Source organism: Gymnodraco acuticeps, unplaced genomic scaffold (assembly GCF_902827175.1).
Source record: "Gymnodraco acuticeps unplaced genomic scaffold, fGymAcu1.1, whole genome shotgun sequence".
Classification (NCBI taxonomy): domain Eukaryota; kingdom Metazoa; phylum Chordata; class Actinopteri; order Perciformes; family Bathydraconidae; genus Gymnodraco; species Gymnodraco acuticeps.
Window position 1 is genome coordinate 280167 of NW_022992140.1, and position 25055 is coordinate 305221.

The 25055-nt window shown below is 40.9% G+C and overlaps 1 protein-coding gene across 1 annotated transcript; it reads right to left on the reverse strand.

Annotated features, from left to right (window-relative positions):
* Positions 1 to 10100: 10100 nt before the first annotated feature.
* LOC117538300 (bile salt-activated lipase-like) lies at positions 10101 to 24063 on the reverse strand. Its single transcript, XM_034203902.1, has 11 exons — positions 23922 to 24063; positions 23352 to 23499; positions 23064 to 23183; positions 21668 to 21865; positions 21241 to 21371; positions 18457 to 18564; positions 17278 to 17392; positions 16633 to 16819; positions 12733 to 12936; positions 10982 to 11191; positions 10101 to 10377 (listed from the first exon to the last, which is right to left on the reverse strand). The coding sequence occupies exons 1-11, from the start codon at positions 23982 to 23984 to the stop codon at positions 10194 to 10196; spliced, it is 1668 nt and encodes a 555-aa protein (XP_034059793.1). The 5' UTR covers positions 23985 to 24063; the 3' UTR covers positions 10101 to 10193.
* Between the last annotated feature and the right edge of the window lie 992 nt (positions 24064 to 25055).

A 25055-nucleotide genomic window follows, 5' to 3' on the forward strand; every position in this document is an offset into this window, starting at 1 on the left:
GGTTTGACATAATGAATTGTGCTACTTTTAAAGCAAGCAGCGATGTTTTCAAATCTGTAATCAAAAAGCTCCTCAAAAACGCAAGCAGTTCCTGCCGTTGGCTTTTCAAACTGACAAGAGACGCTCTAACTGTTTTTCAAATGTAACAGTTTGAAAAGCAAGCAAACTGTCTGATTGTCTTTAGTTTCCCGCTGTCGTGTGATAGCAACATGGAGGATTTTAACATTACTTTTAATATATTTGGAGAGCACAGTAATTTGGAGGAATGGTTAGTGGCTGATGAGTCCCCCAGTGAAGAAAAGAAAAAGACAAGAGGGACAAGAAAACAGCGGAGAAGTAACGGGCAGAAACCCTCCTTTTTACGCAGCGGTCCAGACATAGACATCAGACGGCGACACATATTCAGTGTGCAGTTCCTTTGGCATCAGGGCAGGGATATCTAGATACTTCCCAAGGTCTGACATCATGAATTGTGCTACTTTTAAAGCAAGCAGCGATGTTTTCAAATCTGTAATCAAAAAGCTCCTCAAAAACGCTATCGAAGCAGTTCCTGCCGTTGCTACGTTAGTTCAAACGGTAACAACGGACTATTTTTCTTAGCGGATGCATGTCAATTTAAATCAATACAACTATTTTTTAAATCAATAAAATAATTTTCTAAATCCATAAAAGCATTTCAATTAATATTGGGAGTCATGATGTTACTTTGTTGAGAATGTGGCCATGTAATAAGCGGGATAATATGCAGCAACTTGGTCATTATGGGGAAAAGAACACCTTCATGCCGATCTAGATCCCTCCGCTTCGCGTCGGGCTCCTGATCAGCCTGTCGGTGTTCTTTTCCCCATAATGACCGCGTTGCTGCACATTATCCCTTACATAAAACAAAGACAAACAAACCAAGGTCCAGTAGAGCCAAGCAACCCAAGAGGAGAGAGTGGGTGTTTCTCAATGTCGAGGAAGGCTGCTCCAGAGCCACTATTCCAAGGATGCTACGTCAACGAGTGCCGCCGAAGGACTGTTCCAATGTCCAGGATCCTTGGAATTCTACCGAGCCCGGCGTACTTCGTTGCGGGAAAATTTCGAGGCTGCACGTGTAGACTCTGCGGTCTTAAAATCCTCACAATGCTTTGCGCACGTACCAATTTCCAAAATCTTTGGCGGAAAATGTAAGGCGGGACCTCGCTTCTTAAGGAACTCACTCGGAGGTACATGTGCTACCAAGCAAGCCTCCTCGACAATGAGAAACACCCAGAGAGACTGACTGCTCAGGCACCCATACTTGTAGCTGAGCAGAATCAGCTAGGTGTCAGCAATCTCTCCTGATTGGGGGAGTGGCTAACCAGGGACTTGAGTCCAAGCAGGCCTAGGGGCCGTCACACCTCCCCCCTTAAGAATGAGGTATCACCTCAGATCCTGAAACAAAAGAAGAACATTAGACACATTTCTTCCAATTCATAACTCCGAGTAGCACGTTTAAGAGCACATACAAACTGCATTATAAGTGACACTAGGCAAAAAAGGAACTATGGAAACGGCACATGAGGTGACTACTGAAATGTGCACAAAACCTGCAATCGTTAAAGGCTATCCCCAGGAAAAGCAACTACTGCTGCTTAGTGGACGAAACAGGGAATGCCTGTATGGTCAAAACTTAAATGAGAATGGGACGAAGCGCCCCTTGCCTGCCCCACCTTACCCAAAGAGGTTACTGTAGCTCTCTTTGGCATACTTCTGTGTGTTACAAATGTTGCACTCTGACCTTCTAGCCCAATTGACATTGCCATATGTGTTGCACTTCCAATCATTTACACTGAAGAGACCCCTGCTCCTCCCAGCCAGAGTTTTCCAACTATCTGTTCCTCCAGCTTTCATCATTTTCTTCCTGCCACATGTGTAACAACTGCTTCTTCTAGCAAAGTTCATCATTCCACACTTCAGAGCAAACCCAGTCCTCGCCTCTAACATGAAAACTCTTTCCTGCAATGTTTATTTTGTTACCACTGATTGGCTTTGCCTGATCTGGCCAAACACGACCACCTGCCAGGTCATTTCCCAACATGATGTCCACTCCAGTCACGGGCAACTCTGGACGAACACCAACCTCCACTTCTCTCTGGACCAAATCACAGGACAGAACAGTTTATGCTCAGGCACAGAAATGGTTTGCAGACCAATCCCTCTGACTGGAACACAGCGCCCCATGTCTGAATCTGGAGAAAAAGGCAAGATGGCCTCCCTCACAAAAGTATTCAAAGCTCCTGAGTCCCTCAAAATCCTGACTTGAACTTTCTTGTCACTCCCAACTAGAGTTACAAAACCGTCAGACATAAATGGATCATAACCCGACTCAACCTCTGAGATATCAATTGGCTTACCCTGCATTTGCAATGGAGCCAAGACTTCTGTTTCACCAACTTTGGGATTATGAATAGTTGTAGCCAAACCAACTGACTTCACATGAAAAGTGTTGCTTTTCCCCTCTAGCAAAGGACATTCTTTTTTCCAACTGTTGATGGCAATAATGACACACATTTGCATTGCGTGTGCCATTAGGATGCTTTGGGGACAAATAATCTGCTTTCTGGGATTCATTCCTATCATAGCGCTCACCAAAGATGCGCTTGGACATGTGACTTTATGTTCATTAATATATGTTGCAATGTTCTCAGGGACAGACTGTTTCAACTGCTCCAGAATGATCACATAACTGATCCATGGTTTTTACACCAGAAGCAGAGTACCAGCGCTTGAAATGCAAGATCAAATCCCATGCAAATTCCACATGTGTTTTGTTACCACTCTTTCGCCAGTCTCTAAAACGTTGGCGGTACGCTTCAGGCACCAACTCATAAGCCTTCAAAACAGCTGTATCGTACTCTTTACAGGCGTCAGAAGATACAGCGGAGTAGGCTTCTTGTGCTTTACCTGTAAACACACACTGCAACACAAAAGTTCTGTCCTCATCAGGCCAGCCCCTTGAATCAGCGCTCAAACAGACAAAAAAAAGTGTCTACATCATGTTCGTCACATTTTGGCAGCAACAGTAAATGACTTGCAACATCAAAGCGTGAACTTACAAGTTCCTCATTCAAAGCCGATGCAGACATTTTACCTGCCCTAATCAAAGCCAGTTTTTTCAGTTCCAAATCCAGTTTAATTTGTTCCAATCTCAAAATCAACAATTCTTTCTGTTGTTCAAAAGTTAAGCCAAAATTAGTTGCAATGCTCTTACCTCCCCTGTCCATCCGTACTGCACAGTCTAGCAAATGAGCCTTTATAACACTTGTCAGGGTTTCCTTTGTTTGTTTGGAATCAACATCAACAGAGTAATAGCAACTGCTCCTTTGTACATCAATCAATCAATCAATGTTTATTTATATAGCCCAATATCACAAATGTTACATTTGTCTCAGTGGTCTTCACAGTGTGTACAGAATATCAGTATGACAATACGACACCCTCTGTCCTTAGACCCTCTGTCCTTAGACCCTCACATCGTACAAGGAAACACTTCCTGAGAAAACCCACAGTTTAAGGGGAACATGGGAGAAACCTCAGGGAGAGCAACAGAGGAGGGATCCCTCTCCCAGGACGGACAGACGTGCAATAGATGCTGAGTGTAAATTGAAAAGATAATACATTTGCAACATAGGTAGTCCAAATGTTTGGAAATGCATGTGTGTATAATAGGAAGATGAATCCACGAGGATATCCATCCAGGACCTATGATCCAGTACCACAGCCACGACTCAAGATCCAGGGCTCGCGATGCAGGACACAGGACCGCAGGATCATCCATGACTCCGGATCCCGGCGTATATAGACATCAAAAAGAAAGACATTTGGGGAAGCTGGGTTAATCGGAACATGAGAGTACACAGGTATAGACAGAGAGAAGGAAGAAGTAAGATGTCCCCCGACAAACTAAGCCTATATCAGCAAAACTAGGGGCTGAATCTAATCAGCCCTAACTATAAGCTTTATCAAAAAGGAAGGTCTTAAGCGCACTCACATTGCTCCAACAACTCATCCGAGGGACACTGAACTAAATCTTCCACAATGTTAGCCATATCAAACCACAAACATCTAGCAACCTAGATAACCACATTGAAGTAACATACACCAAACCTTTACACTATGCAACTAGTGGCAACAACAACATGGTGACTCCCCATGCTCAACTAACTCATCACAGTATGTCCCTTATCTGACTAAACTCGTACCTAGTCTTCGTACAGATACTTGTGGCGGGTATTTATTCACTGAAACCCAGTGATACTGGAAGGCAACTGTATACACAGAGACCCCACAAGAAACCATGGACGTGATCCCGAGACAACTGCTCTGGCCACTTTCTCTGTCACACTCAACCCAACCCCCCGCAGCAGACCCTCCATTAGAACCTGCTGCTTGGCCTCACAGAGGAGAACACCAGCCACACCAAACATTTGAGCATATTTACCTCAAAGAAAACTGGCCCAAACTAGATTATTATAAAGCTCTCCAAAACAACTACATCCATGTGTGATACTCCAACCTAAATTATCACAGAACATTCATACCAACAGAATTTGACTTGGATGAGCCCCCATGTCACGCCCTGGCTCAAGGACGGACAAAAGAAGGAGACCACACATCATTCTTATCCAATTAAAGTATATTTATTTAAAGAAACTCAGTTAATTATGAAGTCAGTTAATCAGTAATGTGTGTAGTGTGTGAGTGTGTGAACATGCATCAGTATATAAAGCAAAGACAAACAAACCAAGGTCCAGTAGAGCCAAGCAACCCAAGAGGAGAGAGAGACTGTGGGTGTTTCTCAATGTCGAGGACGCTTCCTTGGTGGGACATGTCTTCCGAGTCAGTTCCATCAGAGGCTAGGCAAGAATCCTTCCTGGCATTCGGAGAACGAAGAATGGAACAGGCGAGCAAGTGTGCAGGTGTGCGTCATATGAGAGGCCCCGCCCTTAAATTTTCCGCCAAAGATTTGGGAAATTGGTCCGTGCGCAAAGCATTGTGGGGATTTTAAGACCGAAGAGTCTACACATGTGCAGCCGCGAAATTTCCCGCAACGAAGGACGCCGGCCTCGGTAGAATTCAAAGTATCCTGGACATTGGAACGGGACTCGATGACGTAGTATCCTTGAAATAGTGGCTCTGGAGCATCCTTCCTCGACATTGAGAAACACCCTGACTGCTCAGGCACCCATACTTGGAGCTGAGCAGTCAACCAAAATCAGGTGTCAGCAATCTCTCCTGATTGGGGGAGTGGCTAACCAGGGACTTGAGTGGAAGGCCTAGGGGCCGTCACACTGGTAAAGTAAGTACGGAAGAGGATCAGGGCCACATGTGAATGTTTTATATTTATAATATTATATTGTTTTTTCTTCTATGAAAAATGTCACGTTTTTTGGGGGGGGAAAATATGTTTTTGTTTTGTTCTGAAATGTGTTTTATTTTTTTTAATTTTGATTCAGATTTATTTTTTGTGCAAAACAAATTCTGAGATTTTCAGGATTATTTTCTCTCACAATTCCGTAAAGAATCTTAATTTCTTTCTGAATATTTTTTATTTTTCCAGAATATTTTGGAAATGTATTTCCTTTTTTTTTCCGAATTCTGAGATTTAAAAAAAAAAAAAAAAATCTGAATTCTGACTCTTTTTCTCAAAACTCACATGAAAAAAACTTTTTCTCAATTTAGTTTTTACATCTGGCCCTGGTCCTCTTCCGTAAGTATCTAACAGCTACGTTTCCCACAGATCTTATTTCGAGCTATTTTCTAAAATCCTATGGAGAAATCTCATTGCTTTTTTGTGGAGGGAACCCATGTGCAGCTTACTTCCTGGTTTTAGGACGCGTCACTCTCGTCTGCTCTTCACACACCATACTTTTTGCTGCACACGTACTTACAGCCAATCAGCTCTGAATGATGTGAGATGACGTATGGTGGGGATGGCAGCACTATGCCCCTATGGTCATTATTTTTTTGCCACACACATTAAATAGGACAAGACTCTGAGCATGCGCAGTGTAGTTTTTACAGTCACCGTTCACTTAGACAGTGAGAGGGAGGGGCAGGATCGGGTTTTGTCCCACATGGCTCTAAACAGCTCAATAGGCACACACTGTAGACACTAATTAGAAGAACAGACAAAAAAAGCAATGTACAGACGAATAAGATGATTAAATATGATCTTAAAATATATATATTTTTTTGCATTTTTTGGTAATCATTATTTTTAATACTTTCTGCTGACACTATGTGGGGCTGACCAGTCACTACTGCATGTTTGACATAATTCAGTTCAGACGCTGGCCTACGTATCTGTCCTCCTCTCTTCTCAAAAATCTTCAGAAGTTTGTCAGATAGCACATCCAGCTGAGAGAGACATCTTGATTGGAGGGGCAGGGTTGTTATACGTTTAAACTCCGCATTTATCAAAGAAAACAAAATATCACAGTCATAAAAATCATCAAACCATTTCATTTTCTAATGATGTTATGATTGTAGTTGTGTGCTAAATGTATTTACAAAATCACATACCAGGCATATCTTGCCTCAAAACGCTGCAGAGAAACTAGTCCATGCATTTGTTACTTCAAGGCTAGCTTATTGTAACTCTTTATTATCAGGGTATACCAAGAAGTCAGTTAAGTTGCTTCAGCTGATTGAAAATGTATTGACCAGAGCACAGAAAAGGGACCACATTACTCCTGTTTTGGCTCCCTGTAGAACAGTGATTCTCAAACTTTTTTCAATCATGTACCCCCTTTGAAAAAAAAATTCAGCCAAGTACCCCCTGATCAGCGCAAAAACAATTTGTTAAGGAGAAAATGCCTACAAAGAGGTACAGTACAGCGCTGCACCATCAGTGTCTGATTTATTAAAACAACAACCTTGTAACTGAGAAACACTTAAATGTTACATTCCAAATGTTTACAATCCATCACTAAATTCATGGCAAACCCATTTTAACATCATGCAATAACACTAAGACGACATTAGTTGCATTGAACTGATCTTTTTAATAAGTTATACTTACAATGTAGTGAAACATGGGTTTGTGCTTCACTGAGGATCTTTGTTATTCTCAGTGACAGGAAGGCCACTGCAGTTATTACACTTTGCGTTTTGAAATATGTGTAACTCTGTTAATATAAAACCCACTCTGCTCAAACTTCGCTACTTTTCCTGATTTTTTTAATTGTTTTTTAATTAACATAAAATAAACGTCACGTACCCCTTGCAGTACTCCAACGTACCCCTAGGGGTCCGCGTACCCCCATTTGAGAACCACTGCTGTAGAACACAAGATAGAATTTAAAATTATTCTTCTCGCCTACAAAGCCCTTAATGGGCAGGCGCCATCTTTATCTTAAAGAGTTCATTATACCTACTGTCCCACCAGGGCATTGCGTTCCAAGAATGCAGGGTTTTTGGTTGTTCCTAGCAAAATCAAATGCAGTCGAATGCACAAGTCCTGCAATAAATCCTTCCTTCATGGAGGTGATCATACTTTTTGTTAAAACTCTGTGAGAGGTCTTTTTACAAAAGCTCTTTTTGGAGGATGGAATCTGTGGTGCTGTTGAATGGTGTTGTGATAGTGAGAATAACTTTTTATATCAAGTACGAACAACCAGGTTAGACTACATTACATTTCATTTACGTTTTTTTCCAAAGCGACTTAAAATAAGTATTACTGTAATGTAAGACTACATATAAGAAACACCCTTATAGCCATTTCAACAAACAAAACATTATCCCTTTTGTGAAGGAGGCTTTATCGCAGAATGTTTGGCTTTTGCCTCTCACTTTCTGAATAACTGTTGCCTAATAAATCAGAAAATGTGTATATCCCTGCAATGTTTGCAGTATGTAAATGTTATGAATAAATATTCAGAAATGTTCAGACTAATACCAGTTTTCAATTAGTTAAAGATCAAGTTTAAGTTAGTCAAATAAATCACACAAAACATTTGAATACTCACCATTTACTACAGAGCCTTTGGAACAATGTTCAAAGCAAGGCTGAGGTTAATCTTCTCCACACCAATTACCTATCAAAGAAAAACACATTTGAAATTATTTCATTATTCACACACAAATAAAACAAAAATGTTCTGCTCCTTAAAGGCGACATTTACCATAATGATGTACCTTTAGGTTGATATGAACCAACTTCGGCCGAGATGGACGCCTCCAGTGTAAAAAGCTACAGTATACTAATGCAATGAGTACAACTTTGTACGGAGCCATACACATCAGCGTTGCAAGCTCATTTCTATTGGTTTCAATGGAGACGTGCACTGGCTGCCAAGGGCTTTTTTTCTGGCCGCGGCCTTCAACTTTGGGGCCGCCGCAGCCTTACGGCCCGTTCACACAGCGGCGTGCGTTGACGCTTGCCGGCGGGCGTGTCTGACACTCGACCAACAACCAATCACATGAATCTCCCGACCCTGACACACAAGCAGCGGTTTGATTGGCTAGAGCTTGTACTGGCATATGATTCGATTGGCTGACGCTTCTGCCGAGGCTTCAAAAGTTGAACATTGCTCAACTTTTGCAGCGAGCCACGCCAGCAACGCTCCGCGTCGCTTCCCACGATGCAGTTCGGCTAAAAGTGACGTCACCCCATTCAAAGTGAATGGGCAGAAGCGTTGGAAGCTTCAACGCACGCCGCTGTGTGGACGGGCCGTTATTATACATCCATGGCCGCAGCGCGCACTGCTCGTCATGTGACGAGGAACAACCAATCACAACCAAGAAACATCTCAACTTCCGTAAACATAAGTGCAGCAAATATGGAAGATAAGTTCATTTCACAGCGGGTGGATCGTAACCCTTACTTTAAGATCTGTCCGGCATTTTTTTTAAATATACTTTATTAATCCCCGTGGGGAAATTGTTTCTCTGCATTTGACCCATCCTGTGTCTACCAATAGAAATACATTGCTTTTAAAATCGTTCTGTGATGCGACACGAAAAAAAGGGGAAAATCGTGTTGGTGAACACGAATCAATAGATTACATTTTGTGACTTTAACACGAAATGCCGGTGTTGTGTCACATTATGCCTCCCCGTCGTGAAATGCGCCCCTTGTCACGGGAACGCGCATTTCTAAATGACACGTTTACACCTCTAAATGACACGTTTACACCATAGGTTTACACCTTAAAACGATGTTTAAAACGAAAAGTAAACGTTCAGGGTTTTTATTAATAGTAATTTTCAGACTGTGAGTTGTTTAGTGGTAGCTCATAGTCTTGATTCTTCTGGTTTAACTTTTCGCTCCGTATTTGAGGTGTCGAAATTCATTCGTCACTTCCTTTTCAGTTTGTTTTTTAAATCTTTTTTTTTATCATTATTGTTACGTCCTGTCTGTATAAACGTGCTTTAAAATGTATTGTTTAATTTTACATAGTTGTCATCTAATAATGAAAATATATGTTTACAAATGTTACATAGTCTTTGTCAGCATATTATTATATACGCTATGCGTACAAAATAAAAGGGTGACATTCATGAATCTTGCTCCATTTATTGGTACCAGTCCTAGAACCATACCCTGAAAAAGGCTTGAGGGTGGAATTCAAACCCACCTCTTTTGGGGGGGGGGGGGGCATTTTATGACAGGCCTGGCCATCACAATATGCCCCCCCTTGCTATCTTTTTTATGAATGTGACACTTTTATTTTGTACGCATAGCGTGGTCATGCTAGTGGTCATTTAGAAATGCGCGTTCTCGTGACAAGGGGGGCATTTCATGACGGGGAGGCATAATGTGACACAACACCGGCCCGTGAGACTGGGTTGCTCATTGACATAACCAAGACAGAAAGCCACAGGAGGATTTTTTATTAAGACACTTCAGAATATTCTGGTGGTAAAGCAGCCCACTGTGAGAGCTTTGTTAAATTAACAGTTGCTATACATGTATTAGTGTCCATGCTGTTGTGCTATAGGTTTAATATGACAACACAATAATTAGTAGGCTAGCTTCTTAGCTTAGATACCATACATGTAATGTGTTTGTTTTTTAGCACTACAATGTATAAAGGTCAAAGATATAAAATAATGAAACCGAGGAAATTGAATAGTGTTTGCCATTCATTTATTTTCTCATAAACCAATAATAATTGAACACTGGTCATGTCCACACTGAAGTGCACAGCTGATGCATATGATCTTTATTCGGGGATGATGTTGGGGAGGCTGTGTATTACGTTGGTCCATAAATCCACGAAAGGCATTCTCATATTCTCTCCCACATAGCTTTCGTCCATCTTAGAGTTGAGCTCCACAAACTTCTGTCCAGTGCTGTTGAATGTTGGCCAGGTAGCAGGCACGCTCAGTTCTCCTTCGTTGGGGTCCCTGGATGGATGGATGGATATACAGCAATCAAATAAAGACAGTTATAGTTTTCTACTTCAAATAAAGTGCCCTACGTGTATTGGGGTGACAGATAGGGTCCAAAACTAGCAAGCCACATGAATGTCTGCGAGCAAATTAATTGTATATGCTACACAAATACGATCCGTTTAATTTTCAGAATATTGGGTTGCAGATTAAAATGTTCCAAAGGGGGTTCGTTTAGCGTGAACCACTTGAAAGAACTAAAGGATAAGTTAAAAAAAGAAAATAGAAAGAAAGTGAGGTCATGGAAAACTATTTCTGCTAAAACGTTAGCAATGACTGAGAGTCAGAGCTAAACATTTCAGATGTGTGTATCTCACACTGCACTGTGACTTTAATTAATGTTTTTGTTATTCATGTTTTATTTATCTTTGCTTTTAAATGAGTGTTTTTAAATGCCATTTTATAATATGTTTCTTAATGTCTTTCATTTTGGTAAAGCACTTTGAATTGCCTTGTGTTGAAAGTTGCTATATAAATAAATGTGCCTTGCCTTCAATATCTAATTCAGGTTTGTTTGATTTCTGTGATGCTCCTATGTCTTGTGTCGGAAGATTTTTACCCTGTTCTGGCGAAGTTTGTCCAGTAGGCGATCATGTAGCCAGAGAGGTCCCGGTGGCTGGCTAAATACATCAATGCTGTCGTAAAAGGCTTTCCGAACACGTAAGGCACATCGTCCGTATGGTCGGCTCCCATCCACTTAGGGAAAGGTCTGAAAATGCCTGCCATCTGGCTGGGCTCAGAGAAAAGGTAGGAGTAGGTACGGCCAGTTCTTTGGTGACACATGGGAAGAAAAGGGATATGACAATGAGTTCACAACGAAGAAGAATGAGTTTTCAAAACGTGTGCATCGAAAAATGGCATTACATGTGGTGAAGAGACAATCTGATTGTTTAAGGGACCTGTCAGGGTTGACTTGGGACTTAATCCCTGACTCAAGTGCAAACATTTGAGGCTTACTGTGTTTGAAAACAGGTAGCCAAAATGTGAGACTAAAGGAACTTTTTACCTTTTCAGAAAAGCAAACCTCATACAAGAAAATCCCCTACTTACTGCGATGACTTCCATGAAGTTATAGAATGGTTAAACCCTGGGTTTGTTCCTTAAAGGTCACCTATTATGCAAAATCCACTTGTTCATGTCTTTTATACATAAAGACCTTTATGATCCATTTATATAAAAACCTGTCTGAAAATGAGCTGATCAGATTTTGGCCACTTTATGATGTCATAACGATGTTTTGGCTTGTGTAACCCCCCCTCCCTTATCGCCTGAATCTCCTCCTAGAGCACCATTGTGTTCTTTTTAGGGATGGGTATCGTTTGAAATGTATCGATTCCGATTCCGGTTCTTATCGATTCCCCGTTTCAATTCCAAAATTGTAAAAGAAAGAGGTCAAACGTTTAGATAACAAAAATATCTTAATCTTTTTAAGCTTTAACTGACATTTTTACAAATAAAAAATATACATGCAATACAAATGTATTGCACAATAGCTGTGCTTTATTTGAACTGAGCTATGCCTGTGGCAAGCTATTAACAGGCATTACACTGTGCCTTGTCTTTTTCTTTTTTAGTGTAGTGGAGCCTCACTTCAGAGCGTTTACCGCGACCCATCTTTGGTGTTATGAAGTGAGCTCGTGAACTGTCTACGGGAGGGCGGGGGAGCCTCGCTGCGGGGAAACTGTGGACCTCTGTCGCCGCAACTTACATGATGTCGTTTAAAAAAATGAAGGGCGGTGCCGGCCGTCAGCAAACCGAGCCGGCCGTCAACGGCCCGCTGACGACCGGCCGTTCTGTGATTCTCCAGAACACACAGATGGCCAGATGACCCTTACACTGGCTGCATTCCACCGGGTCGCCGCGGCTCAGACGGACCCGGTGGAATACAGGGTCTACCACGTTTAGGAACCGTTAAGCAGAACCGAAATTGTGTATTTTGTATGGGTACCCGGTACCCGGCATTTTCTTATCGGTTCTCATCTGGAACCGAGTTTCGGTTCCCAACCCTAGTTCTTTGTAACCAAATGTCTCTCAGAGGGGCGTGGGGAGGGGCTCCTTATTTTCATCTAAAGTAACAGACAGAGAATCAGCACTTTGGAAACAGAGCTGAAACAGAGGGGATTATGGGATGCTGCAATGATCTGTTTGGTGTTTCAGCCAATCAGAGACAGGCTCTGGATATATCTGAGACCTGTGATATATTGATGAAAAACAGCATAATAGGGGACCTTTAAATTATAAAGCATGGTGTGGAACAAAAGGGCTTGTAGATAAACTGGAAGCATCTGTATAGCAAGATGTTATAATCACTTTGCGTTGTCAGCATGAAGCTTCAGTGCAGCCTGAGTAGAAGCCAGGAAGAGGAAGTCTGTTTCAATGTGAACGAGGGTTTTCTTGATGCTCTCTTGGCTGGGCGTTGGTTCCCAGGTTGAGTTATATAGTGAAAGTGCAGCGTGCCAAGCAGCGTCACCCTTATCCTTAGTGTACGCAGCCAGAAGCTTCTCCACATCCTCGCTGCAATAAAGAAAGGTTTGGAAATAAGTTATAATAAAACACAACTAACCAAAGTTGCTCTGGGTAGATCCATTGCAGAATTGGGTTATATTAAGGTACACAAATTCACCATCAACTAGTTGTCAATTATCATGCATATTAGCAGTAGCCTATATTGGCTCTTTATTAGTCATTATAAAACACTTATTAATGCCTTATTCTACATGACCTTATTCTACAAGTAATAGGCCATTAGTTGAGTTTTTCCTCAATAACCCTAATTAGTGCTTATTTATTGCAAGTAAGGAAATTGTTGATGGTTGACAGTCAGGTGATTATAACCTTCGTCCTTGACATGTTTTGGGATGTGTCTGAACCTCTCTTTAGTGGTTCATTAATAAAACAGACATTTCAACGTGTGCCTACTATGTTCATGTACTGTTGAGGTTAATTTCAGTAGTTGTGTGCTATAATGTATTTACAAAGTGTGAAGAGGAGGCAACTTCAGAATAGGGAACCTGTTCAGGTCAATTAGAGTAAAACTACTAGCTTATTGGTTTTGAACAAGTAGGGACGAGAACCGGTGCTACATCTGGCAAGAAACAGCGTCTCAAGGCTTCTTAACATTTAACAACCTATTAATGATGCATACCCACTTAACGGGAAGAAACTCAGCTAGCAGACGATATTAACAATTTTTACCTACACCGAACAGAAGTCCAACAGCAAGTCTAAATCAACACTTAGCTAAATGAGCTAACGGGGCTAACGGCTACTTTAGCACATAACTGGCCAAAGCTATCTTTTCTACGTCATGTTATCTGCACAAACGACATATCACATGAAAGCTGAGGTTCCACAGATTCCATTGGTATAAGTCCCATCACTGTACGACAACACTCACTGAACTAGCAGCCAGGAAAGAGCAAGAAAACAACTTCACTTTACGTAGCCATGATAATTATGTCTTACCTTTGCTGTTTTGTGATCAAAAGTTGTGTTCAAGGGCATAACAACGCTGCTGAAGGTCAATCCAATGTCTCAGTGTAACTTTGAAATTATTACTGATAATCCATCATTACAATTATAAATAATAAATGGGTTATAATGGTTAGCTGACCGGAGCTTTCGGTATAGGAGGTGCGCATGCAGCGTCTGTGGTGGTTGCATTCTCCAGCCACCTAGCTTGTGTGTGTGTTTTCCCTTTCCCTGTCTGTGTGGGCGTGGTGCCTGTGACTCCTGGCTCCCGGCTCAAATCTCCACCAGCTGCAAACAGTTGAGCACTCTCCTCTGCGACACACCTGATTCCCATCAGCCATTACGGATGGTATATCAGCGGAGGCTCCACAACCTGTCAGCGCCAGATCGTTGTTAAACCCCAGTGGTAAAACTCTTAGCCTTCTCAGCCTTCTTAAAGTATAGTGACTATTTTCGCTACACCTGAATATATTCTTACCTGTTCTTCTTGTGCTCCAGGATTACGCTTCAGTGGATACTCTCCAGCCGGATTATCTCCTCCAAATAAAACCTTTGTAACACACTGCCATGTCCTGCGTTTGGGTTCTCTCAGATAACCATAACAGCGTCTCGTTTTAACTGGTCATGGTTACATGGATTTATGAACTGGCCATAATAACCGCCTCCCTTCCAGAGACACACTGTCAAACACACTCATACCTGCTTGGTATCGCATTGAAAAAGTTACATTAAATACAAATACATTACAATAAAATAATTGTTGTTTTATCTTCACATCTTGTAATCGTGTCTATAATTTTGAGCACCAAATTATTGAAAAGTATCGATAAGAGTATCGAAAAATACCGGTATTGATAAGCAGTATCGGTATCAGTAGCGATAAAATCCTAACGATACTCATCCCTGTAGAGCGGCGAAGTCCCGCCCTTCTACTTCCGCCCCATGGGACCTTATTTTGGAAAAATTATGTATTGAAGTCAATGGCGATAGAAAACTTATCTTTCGATCCCGTTTGCGCAGCTTACTTCCTGGTTTTAGACGCGTCTCTCGTCTCCTCTTCACACACCACACTTTTCGCGGCACACGTACTTACAGCCAATCAGCTCTGAATTATGTGAGATGACGTGTCGTGGGGAAGGCAGCTCAGTGCCCCTATAGAGTGGCGAAGTCACGCCCATCTACTTCCGGTCCATGGGACCTTATTTCGGAAAAATAATGTATTGAAGTCAATGGAGAGAGAAAACGTATCTTTCGATCCCGTTTGAATTGTGCCATGAATTACACATATGATGTTTGTCGATCTTAAAAAATAATTTCCATGTAAAAAAAGTCACAGTTTGTCGTAAAACTGTTGAAATATAAGACTATGAAAAATACGCAACTAGAAAGACTACAAATCCCAGAGTCGCGTAAGTGATGTCATTATCGTTACACATTACACTCGTGTTACTCACCGAAACCTTGTAAAGCCGGTCCCGCATGCTGGCTCTCACGGAACCGACTAACTCCCCTCGTGTGTATGTACAGCTCTCAACATTCTGAAAGAAAGAAGTGAAATGTGCCAACGTGACGGCCATCTTGGTGTTGGTGACGTGTGCGAGACCAGAGATGTAGTTCATTGAGCGTTTCACACAAAAAATGTGTTACTTCACAGTTTTACGACACATTTGAATTGTTTTGACTGCCAAAATTATCTTTAAAATTGACAATCATCATATGTGTGATTCGTGGCACAATTCAAACGGGATCGAAAGATAATCTCTCTCGCTATTGACTTCAATACATACTTTTTCCGAAATAAGGTCCCATGGAGGAAGGGGAGGGACTTCGCCTCTCTATAAACAAGACTTCACTTTAAAATAGGGAACATATTCTTAGATATAAATACTTAATTTTGAGTTATTTAGACACACTTAACACTTATAGTTTCATGTCTTGTTATATAAGAATAGATCATATTTGTTAAGTGTTATTATGGGAGAATTACTATTCTTGTGGTACTACTACTGCATATTAAGACCAAAACTCATGTACAACAACTTCATTACTTGCAATAAATAAGCTCTAATTAGAGGGTTATTGAGGAAAAACTCTCAACTAATGGTGTATTACTTGTAGAATATGGTCATGTAGAATAAGGCATTAATAAGTGTTTTATAAGTAAGGGATAATGTGCAGCGAGGCGGTCATTATGAGTAAAAGAACACCCGACAGGCTGATCAGGAGCCCGACGCGAAGCACTTGATTGCCCTAATGCCAAAGTAACTGGCAACTGAATATGTTTAGCCATTTGATGTCTGGACCGTTGGGTACAAAGGACCGCAGCTCTGTGTTGAGGTTTCATCTCCGCTGTTTTCTTGTCCCTTTTGTCTTTTTCTTTTCTTCACTGGGGACTCATCAGCCACAAACCATTCATCCAAATGACTGTGCTCTCCAAATATATAAAAATTAATATTAAAATCCTCCATGTTGCTCTCAGGCGGGAGACAACAAAAAAAAACAAAAAAAAAAAACTGTATACAGTTAAATCGACCGGACTTCTTTCTGCAGATGTGAGCGTCTTTAACAACGGTCAATAAATCCTTGACAGCGGTCTGTACTACTGGATTAACAACGTGTCACGTGTTCTGAATTGACCAATCAGAATCGAGTATTCAACTAAGCCATTTAATAATGACTAATAAAGAGCCAATATACTGCTAATATGCATGTTAATGTGAACAAACGGCATCAACTCACACAGGGACGGGCAACAGGTCGATGTTGACTCTTGGAACATCGATACTCGTGAAGGCGTGTCCGTCCATGTTGTTGACTCCAGCGATGAAATCAATGTCCGCCGCATTGTGGAACAACTTGGACGGATGATCCGGCAGGAAGTCACCATCGATGACAGGAGATAATTCCAGGTGGTAGACAATGGGTTCTGACAGGCAGATATAACCAGATGCTTATTATGTACAGTAGGCCTACTAACTCGATGTTTTACTTTCACAGTCATCTGTATATTTTTCTTACTCTCTAATGTTAGTTTATTTCTATTTCTATTTGAGAATTGTTTGAAATGTTGCTTGTATGATAATCTCCAAAAAGAGAATGCAAATTCATGTGTGTTTTGTCGGGGCTGTAAAACACGTTCAACAGATTAACATCTTAATCTCATTTCTAAGTTTGACCCAAAGTCAGGAATCATGAGAGAGTATGAATATTAGCCGTATGGGAATTGAGATAGATAACAAATAATAAATCAATGATTCACTGGGATGCCATTAAAACAATGCAGAAGGAGGGGGTGCAACACAGTGACTTTTCTCTCTACATTGCCCCGATAGAAAGCATCAGAATCTATAAACTGAAAATGCTAATTGTATGTGGAGTCCTTACCACCGGCGCAGCTGGACAGATTGAAAGATCCCGCCAGAGTTAGGACTACAGGATCTATCTCCTTCAAACAGGAAGCCATGCGCTCATCAGTGGAGCAATTGACCGCCAGAGCAACCTGGGGAGGAGTTAGAAATCATGTTTAGAATGGAAACAGACAACTTTAAAAACCCCCTAGTCTTTCCAAATGGTATATTTTGTTGGGGCCGCTGTGACAACACTTGCCCAGTTTGAGGAAAGCTAGCTATTGATTCAACTCTTCGGTCTGTTTCAACTGTGCGAGTACTCGATGATTACTCGACTAACATTTCTGACATGTTAGTGACACATCAGACTGATTTGGAGCAGTTCATTGCGTTTTTTTAATCCTTGCTGAACTCTGGACACTGCACAGAGGAAAAGGCCCAACAAGCAGAAATGATGACTCTCAAATGAGTCGGGAAACATCAGAAACAAGCCTGAATCTAAATGTGCATGTCCGGCTTTATTTATTTATTGATTGATTGATTGATAGATAGATAGATAGATAGATAGATAGATAGATAGATAGATAGATAGATAGATAGATAGATAGATAGATAGATAGATAGATAGATAGATAGATAGATAGATAGATAGATAGATAGATGCGCAGTGGCATGTGGCGCAGTGGATTGAGCCTTGGTATTGGGATCAGAGGGTCACAGGTTCAAACCCCGCTGCAGTCAGCATGTCGTTGTGTCCCTGAGACACTTCACCCCAAAGTGCTCCTGTGGGGATTGTCCACAGTATTGAGTATGTAAGTCGCTTTGGATAAAAGCGTCTAACATGTAACATCTAATGTAATATAAATCCACTTTCTGTTTTAATGTTTCCAGAGCCCTGAAGTGATAAACATCTTTATTTTCTAAATATATTCCCATCTTGAATTATTCTTAAAGTTCAACGATATTGAAGTGACTGTTATTTTGTATATATTGATCGTTGTGCTTTTATTTAGGTCTTAATGTGTGAACATGTCTTTGGATTGTGTATGTACATATTTGCATACATATTTTTATATATATTTGTTTTTGTATTTGGGATTGTGGGAAACCGTATTTCGATCTCTCTGTCTGTACACACAAACTGAAAGATTGACAATAAAGTTGACTTTGACTTTTGATACAAGGAAATAAAACATGTGAGTAAAGTGTGATGTACCTCCACAGCGTACAGGCGGGGGTTCTTGTTGATGGTCCATGGGCTGAGGGCCACACCGCTCTGGGCGATGGCTCTCTTGAAAAGCCCTTTGTTGTGAGGACTCAGAATCTGAAGTGAAAGTTAGAATTCATTTCATCTCAAATAATATATCTACAGAGATGGCAAAAGTACACACATCCTCTACTCAAGTAGAAGTACAGATACTCGTGTTTAAAAATACTCTGGTGAAAGTAGAAGTACTGACTAAACTTCTTCACTCAAGTAAAAGTAAAGAACTTTGAAGTGTACTTCAGTAAAAAGTACCCATAACTAGCAGCTGTTTTAAAGAGTACCTGACCTCCCTTTATATTAATAGAACTATAATGTCATTGTTAGCTAATGAATGTTTCCATGCTGAACAACGGCAACATGACAACGTTTCCATTGGTCCCTCTTCTTTAGAGAAGACCAGGAAATGATGGATACACGGATCGTGTTCAAATCAATAGGCACGCAATGACTCTAAAGAATAATGATCACGCATCAAACACACATTCAGACTAAAGGAACCAGCTGTTTGGAAAATTAGAGAAGTAGGAAGTACAGGTATTTGTGTTCAACATGTAAGAAGTAGAAAGTACAGGTATTTGAGTTCAACATGTAAGAAGTAGAAAGTACAGGTATTTGTGTTCAACATGTAAGAAGTAGAAAGTACAGGTATTTGTGTTCAACATGAGAGAAGTAGAAAGTACAGGTATTTGTGTTCAACATGTAAGAAGTAGAAAGTACAGGTATTTGAGTTCAACATGTAAGAAGTAGAAAGTACAGGTATTTGAGTTCAACATGTAAGAAGTAGAAAGTACAGGTATTTGAGTTCAACATGTAAGAAGTAGAAAGTACAGGTATTTGAGTTCAACATGTAAGAAGTAGAAAGTACAGGTATTTGTGTTCAACATGTAAGAAGTAGAAAGTACAGGTATTTGTGTTCAACATGAGAGAAGTAGAAAGTACAGGTATTTGTGTTCAACATGTAAGAAGTAGAAAGTACAGGTATTTGAGTTCAACATGTAAGAAGTAGAAAGTACAGGTATTTGAGTTCAACATGTAAGAAGTAGAAAGTACAGGTATTTGAGTTCAACATGTAAGAAGTAGAAAGTACAGGTATTTGAGTTCAACATGTGAGAAGTAGAAAGTACAGGTATTTGAGTTCAACATGTAAGAAGTAGAAAGTACAGGTATTTGGGTTCAACATGTGAGAAGTAGAAAGTACAGGTATTTGAGTTCAACATGTGAGAAGTAGAAAGTACAGGTATTTGTGTTCAACATGTAAGAAGTAGAAAGTACAGGTATTTGGGTTCAACATGAGAGAAGTAGAAAGTACAGGTATTTGGGTTCAACATGTGAGAAGTAGAAAGTACAGGTATTTGGGTTCAACATGTGAGAAGTAGAAAGTACAGGTATTTGGGTTCAACATGTGAGAAGTAGAAAGTACAGGTATTTGAGTTCAACATGTGAGAAGTAGAAAGTACAGGTATTTGAGTTCAACATGTAAGAAGTAGAAAGTACAGGTATTTGAGTTCAACATGTAAGAAGTAGAAAGTACAGGTATTTGAGTTCAACATGTAAGAAGTAGAAAGTACAGGTATTTGAGTTCAACATGTAAGAAGTAGAAAGTACAGGTATTTGTGTTCAACATGTAAGAAGTAGAAAGTACAGGTATTTGAGTTCAACCTGTAAGAAGTAGAAAGTACAGGTATTTGAGTTCAACATGTAAGAAGTAGAAAGTACAGGTATTTGAGTTCAACATGAGAGAAGTAGAAAGTACAGGTATTTGAGTTCAACATGTGAGAAGTAGAAAGTACAGGTATTTGAGTTCAACCTGTAAGAAGTAGAAAGTACAGGTATTTGAGTTCAACATGTAAGAAGTAGAAAGTACAGGTATTTGAGTTCAACATGTGAGAAGTAGAAAGTACAGGTATTTGAGTTCAACATGTAAGAAGTAGAAAGTACAGGTATTTGAGTTCAACATGTAAGAAGTAGAAAGTACAGGTATTTGAGTTCAACATGTGAGAAGTAGAAAGTACAGGTATTTGAGTTCAACATGTAAGAAGTAGAAAGTACAGGTATTTGAGTTCAACATGTAAGAAGTAGAAAGTACAGGTATTTGAGTTCAACATGTAAGAAGTAGAAAGTACAGGTATTTGTGTTCAACATGTAAGAAGTAGAAAGTACAGGTATTTGAGTTCAACCTGTAAGAAGTAGAAAGTACAGGTATTTGAGTTCAACATGTAAGAAGTAGAAAGTACAGGTATTTGAGTTCAACATGTGAGAAGTAGAAAGTACAGGTATTTGAGTTCAACCTGTAAGAAGTAGAAAGTACAGGTATTTGAGTTCAACATGTAAGAAGTAGAAAGTACAGGTATTTGAGTTCAACATGTGAGAAGTAGAAAGTACAGGTATTTGAGTTCAACATGTAAGAAGTAGAAAGTACAGGTATTTGAGTTCAACATGTAAGAAGTAGAAAGTACAGGTATTTGAGTTCAACATGTGAGAAGTAGAAAGTACAGGTATTTGAGTTCAACATGTAAGAAGTAGAAAGTACAGGTATTTGAGTTCAACATATAAGAAGTAGAAAGTACAGGTATTTGGGTTCAAAATGTAAGAAGTCAAAGTAAAAAGTCGGCAGAAAAATAAGTAGTGGAGTGAAGTACTGATACCAGAAAGATGTACTTAAGTACAGTAACAAAGTATTTGTACTCCACTACTTCACACCTCTGTATATCTATCAGCTCACACAATGAGTACCTGGAGGCTGACACTGGCTCCGCCTGCAGACTCCCCGAAGATTGTGATGTTCTCGGGGTCTCCTCCGAATTTACGGATGTTCCTGTGCACCCAGGCGATGGCAGCCTGCTGGTCCCAAAGACCATAGTTTCCTGAGAGAAATCAAACGTTTAACTCCATCCCGGCAAAGATGGAAATGTACTCAGATTGTGTACTTGAGTTAAAGTAGAAGTACCAGAGTGTAGGAATACTCTGTTACAGTAAAAGTCCTGCATTCAAAATGTTACTCAAGTAAAAGTAGAACATTATTTTGTGCTTGAGTAAATGTACTTTACTCCCCTGAATCATGGTATGAGTCCTTAAGTAGTACAAATCTGGCAGGGAGGCCACCATTTATTTGGCTCTGAATAATTCTGTCTCTATTTTGAGGAAATTAACTGTCACCCACCAGCAAGTTCTGGTTCTCCAGTGCTCAGGAAGCCCAGAGAGCCGACCCGGTATCCGATTGAAACCACGATCACATTCCCTCTGTCGGCCAGCTCCTGCCCGCTGAACTGAGTGTACTTCAGGATATGAGTACCCATCGAGCTTCCAATCATGAAGGCGCCGCCATAGATCCAGACCATGACCGGCATATCAGAGGACACTGGAAGACAGAGAGCATTAAAGGTCACCTATTATGCAAAATCCACTTCTTCATGTCTCTTCTACATCAACATGTGTCCCCTCTTCTTCATGTCTCTTCTACATCAACATGTGTCCCCTCTGCTTCATGTCTCTTCTACATCAGCATGTGTCCCCTCTTCTTCATGTCTCTTCTACATCAACATGTGTCCCCTCTTCTTCATGTCTCTTCTACATCAACATGTGTCCCCTCTTCTTCATGTCTCTTCTACATCAACATGTGTCCCCTCTTCTTCATGTCTCTTCTACATCAACATGTGTCCCCTCTTCTTCATGTATCTTCTACATCAACATGTGTCCCCTCTTCTTCATGTCTCTTCTACATCAACATGTGTCCCCTCTTCTTCATGTCTCTTCTACATCAACATGTGTCCCCTCTTCTTCATGTCTCTTCTACATCACCATGTGTCCCCCTCTTCTTCATGTCTCTTCTACATCAACATGTGTCCCCTCTTCTTCATGTCTCTTCTACATCAACATGTGTCCCCTCTTCTTCATGTCTCTTCTACATCAACATGTGTCCCCTCTTCTTCATGTCTCTTCTACATCAACATGTGTCCCCTCTTCTTCATGTCTCTTCTACATCAACATGTGTCCCCTCTTCTTCATGTCTGTTCTACATCAACATGTGTCCCCTCTTCTTCATGTCTGTTCTACATCAACATGTGTCCCCTCTTCTTCATGTCTCTTCTTCATCAACATGTGTCCCCTCTGTGGAAAGAGACTCTGAAAGTTTCAGGAACAAAGATTCTCTCTCTTTTTGATCCATTTCTATAAAAACCTGTCTGAAAATGAGCTGATCAGATTTTGTTACTTTATGATGTCATAACGATTTGTTGTCTTGTGTAACCATTAGCCAATCACCAACCAAGGTAACCCCTCCCCCTTATCACCTGAATCTCCTCCTAGAGCACCATTGATTTCTTTGTAACCAAATGTCTCTCAGAGGGGCGTGGAGAGGGGCTCCTTGTTTTCATCTAAAGTCTTTGGAAACAGGGCTGAAACAGAGGGGATTATGGGACGCTGCAATGATCTGTTTGGGGTCTCAGCCAATCAGAGACAGGTTCTGTATATATCTGAGCCCTATATTGATGAAAAACAGATAATAGGAGACCTTTAAAGTTGTTGATTGGATCTAATATGGAGGACACTTTGTTTACCTGAGCCGTTGTGAGGAACCCAGATGTTGAGGTACAGACAGTCCGTGCTGCCTCTGGTCGTGTTAAAGGAGACGCTCACCTGGAGGCAAATGTCCTTAAACGCAGTGGCATCCAGAACATCTGATGACACAGATTTTTATGTTGTATTTTATTATATACGTTGCATTGCTGGAGGAGCTCAGGTAAGAAGAATTGCATTGCCATATCTACACTGTAGCTTTGTGCATATGACAATAAAACCTTTTAATTTGAAGTGAATTTGAATATGATCTCAGTCGGTCTACTCACCAGCCCAGCCTGGGTGAGGTTTTGGTTTCATGAAAGTTTCAGGGACGTCAGCAAAGGGAATCCCCCTGAAGACGTCCATGTGGCGGCCGGACGCCAGAGGGATGTTCTCTCCCCGAACCAAACCTCCCTCTGTGTTCACCAACCCGAGCTACGGCAAGAAAACACACAATGTTGCACCCATTAGAATGGTTTTGTTATTTGAACACTAGATGGCGTAATAGGGCAACAGCATAGAACTGGTCTCCTGGCACAGGTGTATTGATTGTGACTGGGAGAGCAATAGTTTTTTGACCGTGTCTGTGAACACAAGCTAAACTTCGTCGTACATGGAGATCGCACGCGTCCAATTAGTTAAAGGTGGGTGGGTTGGTAATTCACTTCAGAAACCCTGTTATATCCCATGCTCTTAACATCCCGATAGCAATGAATACATGAAATGCTTTGACAATAAATACGTCAATGAAAACTATTACTTTTACTTAAGTGAAGCATCTGACTTCACCACTGACTTGTAGAGATACTGAGCAGAAGTTAAACAGAGTTATTAGAAAACATTATTGTGACACTTACAGAGATCGCAGAGACCGTCTCCAGAAACACAGCGATGGCCACCAGACTCTTCATCTTCATCATGTTGACGGTGAGTGAGTTGCTTTCGGATGTCTGCCGGAATTTTAAGGCAGAACCACGCCCCCGTACTCCACGCTGACCAGTGGGAGGGACATTTCAACAGCTGTGTCAACAACACTTTCATCTTTACTTTATCTGGATACCCTTCAACATTTAAAAAACATACATATTGCTCAAACAAAACTATTTCCTTGACCCTTGCCTTGATGTGGGTGTATGTGTGTCCACCTACGCTCCTGCATCTGCCAGCATACACGTGTCCTTGATTTAGTAGTAAGGCGGTGGCGTGTGGCGCAGAGGACTAGTGTGTTGGTGTTCAGGGGAGCACAGGTTCAAACCCCACTGCAGTCAGCATGTCGTTGTGTCCCTGAGACACTTCACCCAAATAGCTCCTGTGGGGATTGTCCACAGTACTGAATCTATGTAAGTCGCTTTGGATAAAAGCGTTTAACAAATGACATGTAATGTAATTAAAAGCAGCGGCAAAAAGAAAAGTCTTCAGCCTCGATTTAAAAGTCGTCAGAGTTGCAGGTTTCTGTGTTTGTTTGTTAACCAAACTCTCACATTCCTCTACCCCTAGTCTTCCCGTGAAATTATATTTATTTTGACACTTTTCTAACCTTTTTATATTCCTTTCATCCTTCTCTTTCATCCATGCAGGGTCGGCGTCATGGGGGGTCATTCGCGGGCCATGCCCCCCCAAATGAGTCACTGTGCCCCCCCAACGCAGGGTGGGCAAGCCTTGCCACTTTGCCGTTTAAAAAAAAAAAATCATATAAGTGAAAACGTTTCCACTAAAGGTTTTTTGTGTGAAATACATCAGAAATAAAGAATACAAATATAAAACACAGCCTGAGCTGTGCTCACTGCTGCTCTCTGATTGGTGTGTTGCTTGACCAATGACCCCCGACCTTTGTTTTGTTATCATTACGTGGCTGTGTGTTTAGATGAAAGCCCGGTGGCGAGCTGTTCATCTGTTACACTGATTATACAGTAAAGCCATCGAAAATAATATGATATACAGTACAGTACAAGTAGCCTACTTCTGGGTCTCTGTGTTTCATTCAAGCTCGG